We start from the raw sequence: 17,271 nt of genomic DNA on the forward strand, positions 1-17,271 counted from the left end.
TCAAAAACATAAAAATGCCTGATTTAATATTTATTTTGTAGTGTATTTTCATGATTTATGAAAAGCGCTTTTACATCAAGTTGCCGTATTTTACTTATCAGTCTAATTATGATGACTCACAATCAAATAAAAATATATTTACAGTTAGTTCTTTTAATCAAGGGACAGGTGATCTCAAAGGAACTGGAAAAATGAGTTTAATTATGTATGTATTATGTATGTTCGTAATAGTGTTTGGGATTTCATGCATAAAGTGGGGAAACGTATTTTCTTGGAGGTTCAAAGAGTCCTTCAATAGATGCAGTGTTCAAAACCCAATTTTTTGTGGTATATTTTTAAGTAACCTGAGACCCCAAAATGTACCGAATTCAGAGAATCACCCGACTACTACTACTATTAATAATAATAATATTAATAATAGGAATATTTGCAAAAAAAATAGCTAAGCTAAATTTTTGTTTAGCTAGTTAATCAATCAGTCATCAATCCAATTTTATTTGTATAGCACATTTCAGCAGCAAGGCATTTCGAGATACTTTACATAATTAAAGAAAAAATAAAAACAGCATGCGACATTGAATAAATAGTAAGAAAGAGATTTTGAAAAAAAAAAAAAACTGACCACTGAATTTAATATTAAATTTAAATTCAGTGGTCATATATATATATATATATATATATATATATATATATATATATATATATATATATATATATATATATATATATATATATATATATAACATTTAAGATTTTCATTTTTGTTATGATTAGATTGTTTATTTATATTTGTTATTTTCTTTAGTGCCATCCTTTATTAGAAACAAATAAGAGTATCGTTTACTTTAAACACAACTCAGAAAATCAGTTGAATGAGACTTTCTCGTGTGAATTTGCCACTCACAATCTGGCCGACACTCTCCCCAGAAGTACTCATAAGCTGGCGTTACTGCGCCCTCTGCTGGCTACATCAGTTGCAGCTCACCGGAAACGGCGTGGTTCGACTCGTAACGTGCTTGTTGTCGCAGCTGCAGTGGGTCGTTTTCATTAATGTCTGTAACCCACCGTCATTGAAAACATGCCGGGCAGGTCGGAACTGAAAATTAACTCGCACTTCGCGCAGAAATACGAGAAGTACCGACAGAAAGAGGAGTTTCAGAAGCGTAAGTGTGCTACTGATTGCTAACTGTGATGCTAACTACCCAACGTGGATCGGAAAGTACCGTTGGCTATAAAGTTGTCATGTCCTCTGGGCAGGAGTTCATGGAAGATGTGACGTGTGTGTTTGTGTTTTGTGTACATCTATGCAGTGAAGGACCGATTCGGAGACCAAGCCGATGACAGCGACTCCTCTGATTCCAGCTCTGACGACAGTGAAGTGGTTAGCATCTGTGGCTAAAATGCCCCCGTTTAATGTTTCCCAAACGTCCCCTGGCTTGTTCTAATCACCCATTAACAGAAATCGGGTGTTCTGAAGCAGGGAAACGTCTAAAACACAGATACCTGGTATCTGACTTGTGCCTCTTCCTCCCAGGAGCTGGATCCTGCTTTAGACAGGGATTTTTACAGAACTCTGTCCCTGCTGAAGAAGAAAGACCCGAAAATCTACGAGAAAGATGCCAAGTTCTACTCAGAAGGTGATTTAAAAAGCGACCAGTAAAGCTTCACTCAGACTCGGTCATCTTGCACAGTCTGCTGGGTTGACCGTGTTTTGCTTTCAGACGCATCCCAGACGGAGGACGGTCCGTCAACATCCAAACAAGTCAAAGTGAAACCCATGTATCTGAAGGACTACGAGCGGAAAGTCATCCTGGAAAAAGAAGGGTGAGTGCAGGTGTTTGGCGCCCCTGGGAAGATTTCTAAAAAGCATCAAAACCAACAAAAAAAAAGTCCCAAGATTTGTCACTTTTAACAAACTCAATGGTGCCGCAGTAGGGTTGGACGATAAAGTTGTATTACGATATTTTGTGATTAAAATTGCGATCACAATAAAAGTGATAAGAACTATTCATTTCTTCTTTTTTTTTTTTTTTTAGTGTAAGCGTAACTGCGTGTAGCAGCGATTGTCGCCCCACAAAAAACAAAAACTACTCTTGAAAAAAACGTTCCCATTTGTAAAAACGCCTCTTCATGACACCAGTTTAAGGAGAGTTATTTATATCACTGAACTGCATACATATATGATTAAACCGTGTTTAATCATATTTTCAAATGTATTGATGCTTTCATTGAACGAACAGTGGAGACAAAGGTAAAACTAACAACATTGACTAGTTTTTTTTTTTCCTTTAAACATCAATTGAAATTTATTATGATGATAAATCAAAATTCTTATAAGAAGTTTGTCAGGATACATGAAAAACAATGCGATACATGTATAGTTTTTTAGCTGCAGATGCATCCTTTGTGTTCACTAAAGGAATGCTATGATATTGAATTTTGACAACATAGGTTTGTTTTCCTATTTAAAATAAAAATGTAATTATTTGCATATTTGTAATGTATTTCTAGTGTTTTTAAAAAAGGGTGAAATGAAAAATTTGCAGAATGTGCCAGTTTGTTTTATCCAAACAATCAACATAGCCATGAGTTGCAGGATAGGTTTTCTGATTTGGTTGACTTTTCAAAAAACTTAAAATTGGTCATTTTTGTGTCTCTTTACCTGGTTAATGATAGAATTATGGGGGGAAACGTGGATTAAAAGAGGAAAAGCTTCTGTATGTCGGGCAGTAACAATTTTTAAAAATGTCTTCTTGAAGCAAATATGAAGACGATGACGACAGCGATGAGGAGGAGGCAGCCAAAAGAAGAGAGGTTTGCAAACGTTCTCGGATGAATAATTCTGATTACATTTTTTTTTTAATTGGGAAAATGACTGTTTGCTGAGTTGGTGTCGTCTTCCTGTGACAGAGGGCAGCCTCGCCCAGCTACATCCAGGAGCAGAAGGAGCTCAAAGAGAGGTGAGGTCAGACGTTCGTAAAGCGATTGCGCCCGGACGCCCGCTGACAGAAAACCCAAACATCCCCGCAGCTTCCGGAAGTTTGTCGAGGACAGCGACGAGGGAGAGGAGGAGGAAGACGAAGCCTCCAAGCTGCTCACCAGAAGGATCAAATCGCAGGAGGAGAAGGTCGGGAAACGGCCACCGCTCGTGTTTTTAAGCAGCGACTCGACAAAACCAACACTTCCCGCTTGCGTGTTTTCAGGATAAAGAGGAGGCGGATTATGTGGATTGGCTCAAAGGTCAGGCTGAGCTGGACGGTCCGGAGGAGGTCAAGGACATGGTGAGATCCCAACGTTACGTCACAATACGGGGATTCTAGGAGTTATGGAGATAAACGATAAGTTAGTTGTTTTCAGACCATTTTTAAGTAATGTATTGATGATGGCATAATAACACAAGAACACATTGTCAAAGATCAACAAACTTCAAAATTCAATGAACATTTAACTCTGGAACTGGAAAACATTTTAATTATCCAAATTAAATAAACAAAACAACAGAAACGACAAATAAAATGAGGTATGAAGGCTCTGTAAACATTTTCCTTCAGGGCTGCTGGAAACCGAAACACCAGATGATGCAGTTTTTGGTAGAAAAAGAAACAATAAATCATGCAAATGGAAAACACTGAGCTTGTTGTGATGCATCAGGCGATAACCTGATTTAATGCTTATTGATGCATTCCTGGATGCAGCTTTTGTCTCTTCTTATAATGATATCTGACGTTTTACAGGAAAAACAGCTCAAATGACTAAAAATGTTTCTATTTTTCAAACAGAAATAAATGTACTGAATTAGAAATGAATTTGATAACTGCATCAGCACAGCTCACTGTAATACAGCAATACCTTCACACGCCTGGTTAAACATGCAAAAACAACTTTCATTTGTTGAGTCGGCACAATTAGGAGTAAAATAAACTGAAACTGACGAAAACAATAGGTTGACTATCTTAAAAAATGTAAGGAAAAATAATAAACTCCAACAAATTTTGTTTAAAATTATTCATAAAGTGCAATTTGGAATTTTTAAATGTGAGATAAATAATAAAGCCTGATGTCGCTCAGAATTAGACTAACGTAGATCTGCCCTTATGGATCAGGCACATTGTCACCGATTATTTTTCAATACTGCGACTGCTACAGGTATGAATATTGGATTATTGCATCTCTATTGGAAAGACAATTTATTTTTTTTCCCCCGTTGTGACAGAAATACCTGCGCGACTACTGGAACGACCCGCAGCTGGACGACAAGGAGCGATTCCTCCGGGATTACGTGCTCAACAAGGGCTACCTGGATGAGGAGGAGGGCAACGATGAACGGTGCGCAGCCAATAAGCTTGGAATCATCCCTCAAATGTTCACAATAATCACTTTCAAATCCTCCAAATCTGTTCAGGATCCCGACGTACGACGAGCTGATCCAGGAGGACGTGGACGACTCCGAGGAGGAAGGCGGGAGCTTCCTGGAGCGCCAGGAGGACTTCGAGCGGAGCTACAACTTCCGCTTCGAAGAGCCCGGTGCCCTGCAGATCAAGACCTACCCTCGAAACATCGCCACGTCCGTCCGCACCAAGGACGACCGCAGGAAGCAGAAGAGGGAGGAGGTGAAGGAGAGGAAGCTGAAGGTACGTACCGCACTAAAAAAAAAAACCAAAGCTGAACGCTAATGCTAACACAGGCTCACGAAGCGGCTGTGTGCGTGATTCCAGGAGAAGGAGCAGAAGCGGGAGCAGCTGAAGCAGCTGAAGAACCTGAAGAGGAAGGAGATCATGGACAAGCTGCAGCAGCTGCAGGAGCTGACCGGGAACGAGCAGCTGGCCTTCAGTCAGGCCGACCTGGACGGAGACTTCGACCCCAACCAGCACGACCAGCTCATGCAGGTCAGGACAGGAACCCGCTTTGACTTCAGTGAATGAAAGAATGAACAAAGTTACACACAAGGAAAGGAAAAACAGAAAAGTATATTTGCACGTTCAGAGGAGTGGGTAGAAGTTAAACTTATTTTATTTACACCCACCTATCTTACATTAGCAGCAGCATCCAATAACTAAGTCGGTTTTTAACATTCGATCATAGTTAACATTTCCTATAGTCATATCTGATAAAAAGCATTCATATTCACAGATGCAACACTGCATTGCTAACTTTTTTCAGCAACATTTGTATGTCAGGATTGAGGCTTCAGATAAAATTTATCTAAAGATTTTTTTTTTCTAAAAAATTACAAATGACACATTTGTAAAAAGTTTATTTTATTTCAATCATTCCTTCTGTAATTTGTAAGATGGACTATCGACAATTAAACAAGAATTTTTGTTTAATTGCGAGCATGTCATAATTTTACATGAAGAATGTCTGAAAATTACGAGAAGTTGTTTTCAATAAGACAAAATCTTGCATAATTTTATTTTATGTGTGGGAGCTCTCATAATACTATTACTTCATTCTCCTAATATCGCAAATTTATTCTAGTATTTCGACATATTTGAATCGTTTTGACTATTTTTGTAATATTTTTATGAAAAAAGGAAAACAAATGTTAGGTTAACAGTTATATCTTGTCATAGTCGACCTGAATTCAAGAATTTAGTGTCAAAATAAATAGAAACTGTAAACAAGATGGCCGCCTTTAAGATCTGGATGGTGGGGAACAAAAAACGAATCCTGATTTTTTCCAAAAATTAATTCTTCAAAACAATTGTATTAATTATCAAATTATTTTATCGCCCAGCCTTCGTCAAGATGCATCAGTTTCTGTAGTCATCATGTTTTTCTTTCTTGCTATCCTTTAAAATATATTCTGCCATAACTAATGCCCATAATTCACATGTTTTTTGTTTCAAATTCTTCAGTCAAGGTTGGGTTTTAATCATGTGTGTGGTTAACAGTTGCCAGCTTGGCAGCTAAGTCACCGTATCGGTTATAAAAAGTCAATATCTGCAAAAATTGGACTCGGATCGGCCAGAAAACTGCAATCAGTGCTCAGCTATCGTTCACTTAAAATAATGTTTAACTTGACAATCAAGACTTTCACTCTCTTAAATGCTATTTTCATAAAATTTTTCTGGTCAAAAAAAGCCTTTAAATTGATCTGCAACATTGTGTGTTTTCAGAAATTCTTTGGAGACGAGTACTATGGACAAGACGAAGAGGAGAAGCCTCAGTTTGACGACGAAGAAAACGAGATGGATGGTCAGCTGCTAGCCTTTATTTTTTATTCATTTGTTTATTTCAGATTTCAGTTCTTCCGCTTCATTTGAAGTTTCTTCTGCGTTTTCAGAACACTGGAATTGGGACACCTGGACTGGAGAGGAACGTGAAGAAGGATATGATGAAGAGGAGTACAGCGCCTCTGGACCGCACTGCGACGACGAAGACTTCATCGTGAGTCAACCTTATTTTGCCCGAAACTGTTTTGTTTTAGCTTTGCTTAGTGAAGCGGTCACTCTGTTCATACAGATGGACGCAGACTACGACCCAAGCCAGCACACCGCCTCCAAGAAGAAGAAGAAAAAGGAGAAGAAGAAGCTGAAGAAGGACGATCTGCCACAGATGGGCAAGAAGAAGAAGAAGTCTCACTTCGCTGAGGTCATCACCAGAACCAAGCCGGTGTTTGACCCCCGTAAGTTCCTGGAAGCGTCCCGAACCCGGCCGTTGCCTGGGCGGCTGCCTTGCCTGATGCCGTCCCTCTCGTTTCAGAGGAGAAAACCTTCGAGCAGTACCTGGACGAGTACTACAAGCTGGACTACGAGGACATCATCGATGACCTTCCGTGCCGCTTTCGCTACAGGCAGGTGGTGCCCAACGACTTCGGCCTGACCATGGACGAGGTGAGGTTCTTCCTGTTGTGTGAACGCTACACATCTGCATCTCTGCAATCAACAAAAAACGCAATAGAACCAACTATTTGACCAGAAAGATTATCTCCTGCAGCAGTCAGTCTTGCATCAAATCTAAAGAGGCCTCTGACTTTAGACAGTGTGAAAGTCAATATTGGGGCAGCAGAAACAATATTCCACACTAGCTGTGTTTCTATTGACAGCAAAAAGATTTATTTTTGGAACTTTGCATTTAAAAAATGTATCTTCTCAATGGAAACATGGCAATTTTGAAACAAGCTTTTGTTTTTCGATAAAGTTTTGCACTAGAATGTTTATTTTGCAAAACTACAAGGGAAATAATTTTTCCACATCACATGTTCAACAGCTGGATGTTGCCACTGGCGCAAACCACAAAGAAGAAGACAGGAAGTAGTTGAACGATCTAGACACAACATCATTTTTAACGAGCCATCGCACGAACAGACTTTATTTTAATTGTGTTTCTCATTTAAAGGAAAACTGCAATTGCAATTTTTTTATTATTCGTTTTTACATTAGTGGAATATTGACAGTTTCGTGCACATCTGTAATATTAAAAACGGCTAGAAACGTATCCTGGATGAAGCAATCAGTTGTTGGCAATCACTGCTAATCCATCTCTTTTGCTTTTGCTGCTCCTGTTTAAGGTTAAAGCAGTTTGTAATTTCATTTCATGCTATAAACATGATGTGGAATGAAATTACTCTGATCCCAGTGCAAGACTAACATGAAATTGATAAAAGCTATAAAAGTAGAATAAAAAAACCAACTTGTGTATAAATAAAGAAAAGTGTTGGTTTGAACTTCCTCCTTTGGAAACAAAAACGCCTCAATCAGAAAAGTAACAAGTGGACAGAACAACACTAGCTTGTTCCGGTTCTGGCTCTGCAGTGATGAGATCTGTGTAGACTGATCTGGTATTGCCTCCCTCTGGGGAATCGCTCTGACCAGGGAATGATCTCACACCAATCTTCTCTCTGAGCAGATGAAACTGCCACAAATATGACTGACCTCCTCTACCTGCTCTGGTTGGGTCTAAATTCTTACAACTGTTTTCTCTTAGATCTTGGATGCCGACGACCAAGAGCTGAACCGCTGGTGCTCGCTGAGGAGGACGTGCATGTTCAGGTACCGACTCCGAGATGTTCCCCTCCTGGTCCTCTGAGATCACCGAGTTTCAGTAACAGCTGTCCTTGCCTTTTAAGGTCTGAAAGAGAGGAAATGAGTGACCTGAAGAACTATAAAGTGAAGGGCCAGAACGTGAGAAAGAAGAAGGAAGTCCTGAGCTCTGTGTATTCTGAGTGAGTAGAAATGCTGTGGTTCGAACCAACCTACGGTTAATAGTGGATTAAGGATTTATTAGATTCAAATTAGTTCCAATCTATGAAGTAATAACTTCCGCTTAGACTTTCTTTTAGTGTTGTAGTTTGGCCGCCATCCAGTAGAGGGCGCCGCTGGTCATCCTTAAGAGTAGCTATCTCAGACAGAATCAAAGATGGCGGAGATACTCTAGAAGTGGGTAGAGAAACGGTCCAAACGGAGTCCGGTGTCTGATTCAGAATGTACCTTTTGCATATCTGTTCGGAAATGTTAACACTTGACAAACTTATTAAAGTTATATAATTTGCCATTTATTAAAGTTATCACATTTATACCGCTCACGACGAGCTGCGTGATGGAGCAGCGTCAACTTCTGCGTCACAAACTACTGATGTACCACGACGGCGAGGATAATACGACAGAAAAGCGAAGGGTATAACAGAAAAATTATAACCTGATGCGAAGAAAACATGACTCCAATACGCCAGTTTGATGGTTTTTTTTATGGCTGTTTTGACTTAATGCACTTTATGGAGCGAAGTTTTAACGTACCTTCAGGCGAAACCAGAGACAGTGCTTTTGTATGAACATCTCTCCGTTCATGTTGAATTAACATTTTTGATTGTTTTCATCTTTTACTTTTCAATTTAACAACTTAAAACGTTACTGTTTTATTTTATAAATATGTCTTATGTTTAATAATGTGATAAAACCACAAATTTGTTTGTTAAATACAATCAACACAAAATGTTAAAGAAATTTAGCCCTTTTTGTTATAGAAAGATGGTCAGCCCTCTTGATACAAGACAAAACTCAAGTTTTTAAGAAAATGGCCCCTTTTCAACTAATTTTTGGTTTATTGCAAGCTATCAATCAATTGATAGCTTGCAAGCTATCAATCAATTGATAGCTTGCACCCCAGCTAGAAGGTGATTAGTTTCTATCTGATCCTGATCTGCAGGGAGGATAAAGAAACTCTGGAGGCGAAGAGCAAGCTGGGGAAGAAACGGCGAGATCGTCTGAGGAAAGCAGAGAAGCAGAGCGAAGGAGCAGACGAGGCAGTTCAGGCTCTCAACGAGGCCGTGGACAGCACAGAGGAAGGGGACGAGATCCTGGTACCCAAAAAGAAGAAGCAGAAGAGGAAACTAGAAGAACAGACGCAAGATACGGCTGAGCAGGTGGCAGATGAACAAAATGGAGGGGAGAACAGGACTGAAAGGCCAGCGTGGGCCAAGAAGCCCCGGCGGTCAGGAGGACGACTCAAGTCAGGAATCAAGGGGGTGAAGATAGGCGGCCGAGAGTTCAGCAGACACAGGCTGAAGGCGTACGGGCTGAACCCACGCAGACTGTACTTCAGACAGCTGGGCCGACACAAACGGAAAGAGCAGGAGAAGAAGCTGAAGAAGAAGAACCAAGAAGGATAGAAAACTTCCCACTGGACTTCACTGTACAATCTGGTTTTATACTCCAGACTAGAAATGAGGGATGTCATCAGAAACATTACATCATCCTAAAGGAGCAGAGTTTTTCAAAATTTTATATAAAGATTTTGGATGATGAACTGTGCAGTGTTTAACATGGTTTGAGATTTGTTAAATTAAAAAGTGTAATTGTTCTTTCACCTGGACTCGGGTCAGAAAATATAAAAGACCAAAAACTTTTGTTGCGTCGCTTTGATTAAATTTCACTCAAAGTATCTTCTGAAGCTCCTGGTATCTTATAAGTTGTGCTAAATTTATTTAATTTTCCCCTACTTATTTCATTAGAAAAGCTCTTGGTCATGTAAAAAAATTGTATGTGAATTTGTGGGGTTTCTAGTTATTTTTTAGTTTTATTTTTTATTGATTTTTTACTTTGTGGTTTCAATTCTGACTGTAGGCATAACAAATCTAGAATTTAAATATTTTGGGGGGTTTGTTTTAATGAAGAGTTAAAAATGATCAGTGGTGGGAAGTAACAAAGTACAAGTACTTCGTTACTGTACTTAAGTACAATTTTCGTGTATCTGTACTTAAGTAGATTTAATCATGGATACTTTCTACTTTTACTCCACTACATTTTACATTAAGTATCTGTACTTTCTACTTCACTACATTTCTACAAAAGTGTCTCGTTACTCGTTACATCCAAGTCGCGTTGCTCTTTTTTTCCGTTAAAATGTGAAGTTCAGGGACTTAAGGTGGCGCCGTAAAATCCAAGCAATAACGTGACTTAGTGTCTGTTGTCATCCATCAGCTCCACCTTTACTCGCACGCGGAGCTCTAGACATGCGCAGTGGTTTCCTCTGAGCGGGAGGAGATGTCTGCCTAATCATCAGTAATATAATACCGCTGCATAAATTGATATGGCGACATGTAAAATCAGCAGCGCTTCGCTTTCACAGACGGTGGGACTTTGTCCAACTTTTAGCGTCACTTGGAAGGAAAGCTTAAAGAAAGATAAGATCTGTGGACGTAATGCTAGCAAAGCTAGCTGTACAGAGACGCATGTTGCATCTGTGATGAAAAAAAGTTGTCACTCACTGGCTGAATTATTGTGTGGAGATGTTGACTGAGGTGTCGCCTATATGGGACAACGCTGTGACCAAAGTCTGCATTGATATGACATTCAGGAACGATCCGATTCTTCTGGACGGATCTTTACTGATTAAATTTATTTCAGCTCCAAGTATTCAATATCTAGTTTTTTATGGGAATGTGGATCTTTCAGATCAATTTGAGAAGCAATTTTATAGGTAAAAATTAATTTTTTGTGTCACCTAGAGCGGGGTGCTGTTCTTGACTTGGTCTTGGGTAGGTGGTCTTGACTACAACTCTGCTACTGGCTCCTTGGTTGCCTGTCATCTCCCACCCACCTTCTTTCCATCCCCTTTCTGTTGGATTTCTTTCAAAATAAATGCCACTAGTGGCAAAAAAAAAGTGAAGTTCATGCTATGTTAGGACAGGAGACAAGATGTTTCCATCCCTGACATTATGATGTACATAGAATCACATATCTAAGTCTAAACTATGTTACAGAGTAAACATAATAAAAACATGCTTTATCTGTGGCATTGTTCATTAAAATGGGACATTTCTAATGTATTAAAATTAAATATAATTGGTTCACTTAATGATATTAGCGATTAGGTAATCCATTCAGCAAGTAGTTTTACTTTTAATACTTAAGTATTTTTAAAAGCCAGTACTTTTTTACTTTTATTTAAGTACAAATGTTAATGTGGTACTTTTACTTTTACTTGAGTACATTTTTGTCTCTGGATTTGTACTTTTACTTAAATACATTTTCTGAGTACTTTCTCCACCACTGAAAATGATATACATGACTTCTTGAAAATATGGAAACCTGACATACAGCATAGACAAAATATACATTTCTGTGAGGTTACTGATCAGTATCAGTGTTTAAGTTCATAATGTTAACCAATTGAGATTTCAATTGTTTTCTAAGAAAGTTGATTTAAAAAAATCTTTAAGCTTCTACAGAAAAATCTAGTAAATGTTCTTGTTTTATCATAAATCACAGTTCTTCATATTATTCTTATTACTTTAGAGTTATAACTTATAAAAGTAAATCTTATTTAGAAATTTTAGCTATGCCTGCTTAAAATTTGGAACATGATCAAAATCATTGTCCTAGCCAGGACCGAAATTGTTTTCCAAAAAATTAAAGTGTTCCAAGCGCTCAGCTCTGCAGTTGGACTCACCACTGGGCTGCAGGGGGCGGTAGACCGCGTCACGTCTCCCAAACCCCCAAAGAAGAAGAAAATAACAGGCGCGAGCTGAAGTCTGAATTTGAACTGTGGAAAACAGAAGGTAGGTTGTTTTCTGTTTAAATGTGACCAAATTACAAACCGCTTTATTTACAGTAGAGTTTAAATGGTTTATATTTGAAATGGCCATCTTTGTGTCGCTACAGTTACGTTCAACGCAACGTGTATAAACGACGTAAACAAAACGGGAAAGCTCCTCCCTTGAGACTAAATCTATTCAGACTCGATTGTTTGTGATGTTGCGGACAAACTTAATCATTTCCTTTTGCTTATGGGAAAGAGAAATACTGCTGATACCTTTGCTACTGTTTTGTTTTTATCCGTTTAAAACATTCCAAATTCATCTAAAATAAAGGCACAAAGATTTTCGTTGCTTATTTTATGTATTTAACATATTTCTGAACAGTTTTTCATACAGGCAGGCGACATGTTATAAACATTTCTAAAACCGCTTCTCCAGAAATAATATCTAGTTCAGGCGACCCACAAGAATGTGTGTTTAGTGCCCCACCATTTGGAAACCTAAATATGTCTAATATGAGCTATTTGTGGTTATTTAAAACAGAATAATTAACTGTACCATGTAGCTATTAATTTATTTTTGTGTCATAGATTTAAGTAAAAATAAATAAACTTATGTAAAATATAGTACTTCTTTTCCACTTTGGTCTTTTTAGACTTCTTAGTAAATATAAACACAAGGTATTTATCATTCCATTTGCAATTCACTGCAAATGCAGTGCATGAAAATGTCTTTGTCATTTATGGCGAATGAGGAGGTACTCATGCTGTTCTCCTTTTTTCTGTTTTCCAGCTGCCCACGATGTCTCTGAGCCACAATTTTCAAGACGTGGTGGAGAACGGGGAGATGCTGGTGGCCTTCATCAACAGCGGTCAGCCCGAGAAGCTGAGAGAAGTGAAAGTCGAGCTCCAGACCCTCATTGACAAGCACCTAGAAACAAAGAAGACGGTGAAACAGATTCTTAAAGGCAAGAAATCAGATGTTTGTTGTTTTTTTTCTCTACTTCTAGATTTAATTTAGCTTCAGGTGGTGAGTGTTGTCATTTCGAGCGTCTGCCGCTGTCCTTCACAAGCAGACCTGGCACAGATCGAGGAGCGCTCCGGTCAGAGGCTGTTGGACATGGAGGAGCAGAAGCAGCACAAGCAGAAGGAGCTGGAGGACTTAGAGGAGCAGCTGCAGCGGTGCACGGCCAAAAGCCAGATCACTGACTCAGAAATCCAGTACGCTTTCCGCGCCGATGCCGTTCTCTGCGCCGGTAGTTTGGGCCGTTCCCCCATTTGCATCCCTGACCGTCTCTCTCTCTCTCTCTCTGTCTCTCTCTCTCTCTCTCTCTCTCTCTCTCTCTCTCTCTCTCTCTCTCTCTCTCTCTCTCTCTCTCTCTCTCCAGGTTCCTGCAGACGGAGCTGGAGAGTGTGAGGAACAGCGAGAGGGAGCTGGAGACTCTGCAGAATGAGGTGGATGAAGACACCACCGAGGTCATTCCGTCTGCAGTGTGAGTTTCTGGGAATTGACATAAAGAAAATGAACCGAATCACTAGTTCTCACCTTTTTCTTGACTCGCGCATTTCTGTGTTGCACTCCAATGCGAATTTATGAAGACAACGTCGGCCATGTTTCAGTCAACTTCAGGTTCTACTGGTGTTTTATCACCTGTCTTTTAAAATTCAATGATTTTATGTCAATTCTTCAATGAATCGCATGACACATTAAAACGAGCCGTTTAATTTCCGTTGTGATGATTCATTTTTTTGAAGAGTAATTTTGTTCACAGAGACGTCATACTGCATTTTATTGTTTAAAATGTCTTCAAGTTACAATGTGGATTGTTCTGTACAAATTTAAAGTTTATTAGTCTTTAAGAAGGCAAACTTGCATTGCCTTAACAATAACTTGCCATTATTGCTATATTAGTTGAAAATGGTCTCAAAACGACAATATTATCGTTTATCGCAATAATATCTGGGACGATTTGTCGTCCAGAAAAATGTGTTGTCTTGCATTCTTTTGTTTTACCCTAAGTTTTTCATTTCCAGGTACGTGGCTCAGGTGTACTACCTAGTAACCAAGATCAAGTGGGAATACAACACGCAGCCCAACATTTTGAAAGGAGGTAAGAAACATTATTTTTTTTACTGACTTGCATTCCTACTTCAGTCAGATATGGTTGATAATTTTTATTTCATATATTTTGGTCAAAAAACCAAAAATAAAGAAAGTAAGCAACCGTAATCATAACGTGTGAACTCAGAGTGATCGTGTCGGTGGTGTCCAAAGTGTGGCCCATGGAACATTTAGGGTCCTTGGAATCATTTTAGCGTGGCCCTCAACTCCCCCACAGATGAGATAAACACTTTTCACAGAGTGTAATTTTCACTGATGGATAAATAGTGTTTATAGTTGAAAACTTCTATTTGCTAAATACCACTATAGTGACAGAATCTGTCAGAGATTTATTTACTATTGTCTTCAAATGTTCTTATTTTGGTTGCATTTCCTTTAACCTGCATTTCCTTTAACATTTTGGGATTCCTCCCACAAGCTTCTCACTATAATTGCTGGACTTATGACTCAAAATATGAAATAATTGACCTAATAATGACTGTGTTATAATGAGCTAAACATGTTGGAACAAATAAACTTTAAAATGAGTTTAATTTAGTCTTTTTCTCTTGCAGTGCACTACGGTCCAGATCTGGCCACGCCCATCAACGTTGACACGTCTGTCCGCTCTCGAAGCGATATCAGCGATCAGCTGTGGGACTTTGTCAGCACCGAGTGGTAGCTGAAGAACATATGTTGTGTATATTAGTATTATTTTTTATTATATTTGTCTGTTGGTCATCTTGTTGTTTTTCTTTAACTGTTGTTTAAAATAAATATCTTACAATTTTGATTTTGTTCTTTCTGATTTGTCACAGCATCAGGAACTAAAGCAGTGCCTGCTGTGTGGGAGTTGGTCACTAGATGTCGCTATAGAGCTGCTTAATGTTTAAGCAAAGCAGGAAGGTGTTCTTTAGAGCAGATTTAAAGGAAACATTCAATTACTTCTTTTTTTCTTTTTTAAATCCACAAAAATATAAGAAACTTGGTCTGATCAAACTACATGACAGCAATTAAAATCAAACAATATTTCTGGTCTGTGCTTTTTCAAATTTTCCTGTTGAAATCTGCTTCCAAACTCCTAACGGATCAAAAAACATTTATATTCAGTCTAATTGAGCATTTGTGAGCAACTATAAAACCATCTCTATCTTTAAATCTCATTTGTTAACATGTTTAGTTACCTTGCCTCCTTCCTATGTTTTATGTGGTTATTACATTTGTTTTAAAAAAAAACATTATTGGATACATTCTTTTTATTATGTAGGTACAACCATTATCATTTCTAGAGTTTTACTGCTGAAGGTGTACAAAATCTAAAACGGATCAAATGTAACTGAAGTGTCTAAAAACAAAGATGGAGGAAATATGGCAAAAACAAACAAACAGAAAAATGCATCCAATCTTCCTTCTACTGTGAGATATAAATGTAAATAGCAAATCTGGTGATGATAATCAAGTGCAGTGCATTAACTGCTGTTATGGAGGATACAGGTGTGGGTTAGCAGCACAATACCAAAGTAGAAAGTGGCGTTAGAAAATGCATCACTCCTGGTGAGAAACAGCAAATCATAGCCAGGAGGAGTGTCTTTGTGCTGTCAATCAACTTATGTAAGTGGTGCTAAATATGCTCGTGACGGAGAAACAACTTACGGTTACAGGAAAACCATTTATCCACCGTCATCAGTAGCTCAGTAGCGTAGATTTAGCGCATTCAGGAGTGTGATTGACAGCGCTAAGACCCTCCTCCTGGCTCTGATTGGTTGTTTCTGGTTACCATTGAGAGAAGGCAGAGGAACTCTTTTTCTTTTTTTTCCCCTTACACATTATCTGTCTCATACTATACTGTCACCACATAGCGACATTTTTAACAAATATGTATGATAAAAAACATCTTCTTTATAAAAGTAACATACTGCATCATTTGAAGAAGACTGGTGTATTTGAAAGGGCTTCCGGGATAAAGGCCTCTTCTCTTTAAAACAGGATAAGATATTTGACTTGTAAAGATCTTAATGAACCACGGCATTCTGACACACCAGAGGAACGCTTGGCAGTAATTTACAGCGCAGAGGGTGCAGAAAGACAGAGACATTGTGTCAGCACTTTGCAGTCGTCGAGCACGGTGGTGGTGGAGTGATGTGGGCTCACTTAGCATCGAGGAAGTCTGCACAATCAAAAATATCTCTAAGGGGTTGTAGCGTGGTCGCGACTGGGCAGCGGCACGTATGCTAAGCAGAATTGTCAGAAAAGTGCCCAAAGTCCAGACCACAGTCTGACTGAAATGCTGTCGATCTTTGGAGAGATTCGCAGAAGCAAACGTCTATAAACTGAAACGGTGTGATGGAGAAGATTCCTCCACAACGATGTGAGAGTGACAGAGTCGATCAGAAAATGACTATCAAGTTTCTTGCCGCTTTTTAAGACGTTGAACCATGAACCACGCTTAGTTTTGCTACACAAATCTATTCCTCTTTTCTTTTTGCTTTACGTTTGCTCACCATAGCCGTTATTTGCCTCCATGCGCTGAAATGTTCATTTGTCTGGAATGTTTGACATGGATGTCATGAACCCTGAATGTAACCATTTGAAAGGAAACCAGATGTTTCCTATTGTAGCCTAACTGTGTAGATATTAAGATATGATAGCAATGATTCAGCAGTTGCAGGTTTGTAAATTGGAGCAGGCCGCTCACACTCAGACTATCCTCCCTGCTGCCTCCCACACATGGTACTGCGGCTTGCGTTGTTCACACTCAGACCCGCTCGACGAGAACCGAATCTTTCCTCTTACATGAAAACGAGTCGTGGCTTTTTTTCTTTTTTCTTTTTCTTTTTCTGTATTCGACACCATGACGATAGTTTCAGAGAGAGCAGGATGTGGAGCCCGAATCGAGTAGGCACACCGTCACACCTACCAGTGTGTGGTTTTCTTACCGTAAACTGAGCATTGGGCCCAATTCTGCTACTTCACTGGTAGCTGTGCCTGTCAGTGGCTTTAACACGTGGTTTGTCACTTCAGTTTGGCCCCCCGCTTGAAATGGCTTCAGCTTTTCTTTGATCACTCTGCTCACGGCGGAGTAGGTTTCGATTTTAATAAACCCAGAAGCTTGAAATATTGCAATAAAGCTGCTGTTTATTTCCGTTTTTATCTTAAGTGTGTACTTTAAAAGGCTCAAATTGCCTACCGGG

The 17,271-nt window shown here is 39.0% G+C and overlaps 2 protein-coding genes, 1 long non-coding RNA gene and 1 other non-coding gene across 6 annotated transcripts; 3 read left to right on the top strand and 1 right to left on the bottom strand.

Moving 5' to 3' along the window:
- The first annotated feature begins 960 nt into the window (after positions 1-960).
- On the top strand, positions 961-9,847 carry kri1 (KRI1 homolog). The gene is made up of 18 exons (XM_008415433.3): positions 961-1,163; positions 1,311-1,381; positions 1,535-1,637; positions 1,722-1,824; positions 2,760-2,814; positions 2,911-2,960; positions 3,031-3,127; positions 3,204-3,281; positions 4,214-4,326; positions 4,403-4,631; positions 4,716-4,886; positions 6,120-6,198; positions 6,287-6,390; positions 6,466-6,628; positions 6,706-6,836; positions 7,930-7,994; positions 8,072-8,167; positions 9,148-9,847. Exons 1-18 carry the CDS (start codon positions 1,079-1,081, stop codon positions 9,608-9,610), a joined length of 2,256 nt encoding a protein of 751 aa, XP_008413655.2. The 5' UTR covers positions 961-1,078; the 3' UTR covers positions 9,611-9,847.
- Positions 6,770-11,983, bottom strand: LOC145552464 (uncharacterized). The gene is made up of 3 exons (XR_014088528.1): positions 11,893-11,983; positions 7,914-8,073; positions 6,770-6,878 (listed from the first exon to the last, which is right to left on the bottom strand). It is a non-coding gene; the product is annotated as an uncharacterized LOC145552464 (long non-coding RNA).
- LOC145552699 (Z30 small nucleolar RNA) lies at positions 7,752-7,851 on the top strand. The gene has a single exon (XR_014088830.1). It is a non-coding gene; the product is annotated as a Z30 small nucleolar RNA (small nucleolar RNA).
- On the top strand, positions 11,870-14,873 carry spc24 (SPC24 component of NDC80 kinetochore complex). 3 transcript variants are annotated; one of them, XM_008415430.3, is made up of 6 exons: positions 11,870-12,001; positions 12,773-12,947; positions 13,056-13,200; positions 13,368-13,472; positions 14,014-14,090; positions 14,656-14,873. In XM_008415430.3, exons 2-6 carry the CDS (start codon positions 12,782-12,784, stop codon positions 14,760-14,762), a joined length of 600 nt encoding a protein of 199 aa, XP_008413652.1. In that variant the 5' UTR covers positions 11,870-12,001; positions 12,773-12,781; the 3' UTR covers positions 14,763-14,873. The 3 variants fall into 3 exon arrangements, with proteins under 3 accessions (XP_008413652.1, XP_008413653.1, XP_008413654.1); XM_008415431.3 differs by lacking the exon at positions 11,870-12,001 and adding an exon at positions 12,136-12,451; XM_008415432.2 differs by lacking the exon at positions 11,870-12,001 and adding an exon at positions 12,638-12,660.
- The last annotated feature ends 2,398 nt before the right edge of the window (positions 14,874-17,271 follow it).

This window comes from Poecilia reticulata, chromosome 8 (genome assembly GCF_904066995.2).
Source record: "Poecilia reticulata chromosome 8, P_reticulata-male-v2, whole genome shotgun sequence".
Lineage (NCBI taxonomy): Eukaryota > Metazoa > Chordata > Actinopteri > Cyprinodontiformes > Poeciliidae > Poecilia > Poecilia reticulata.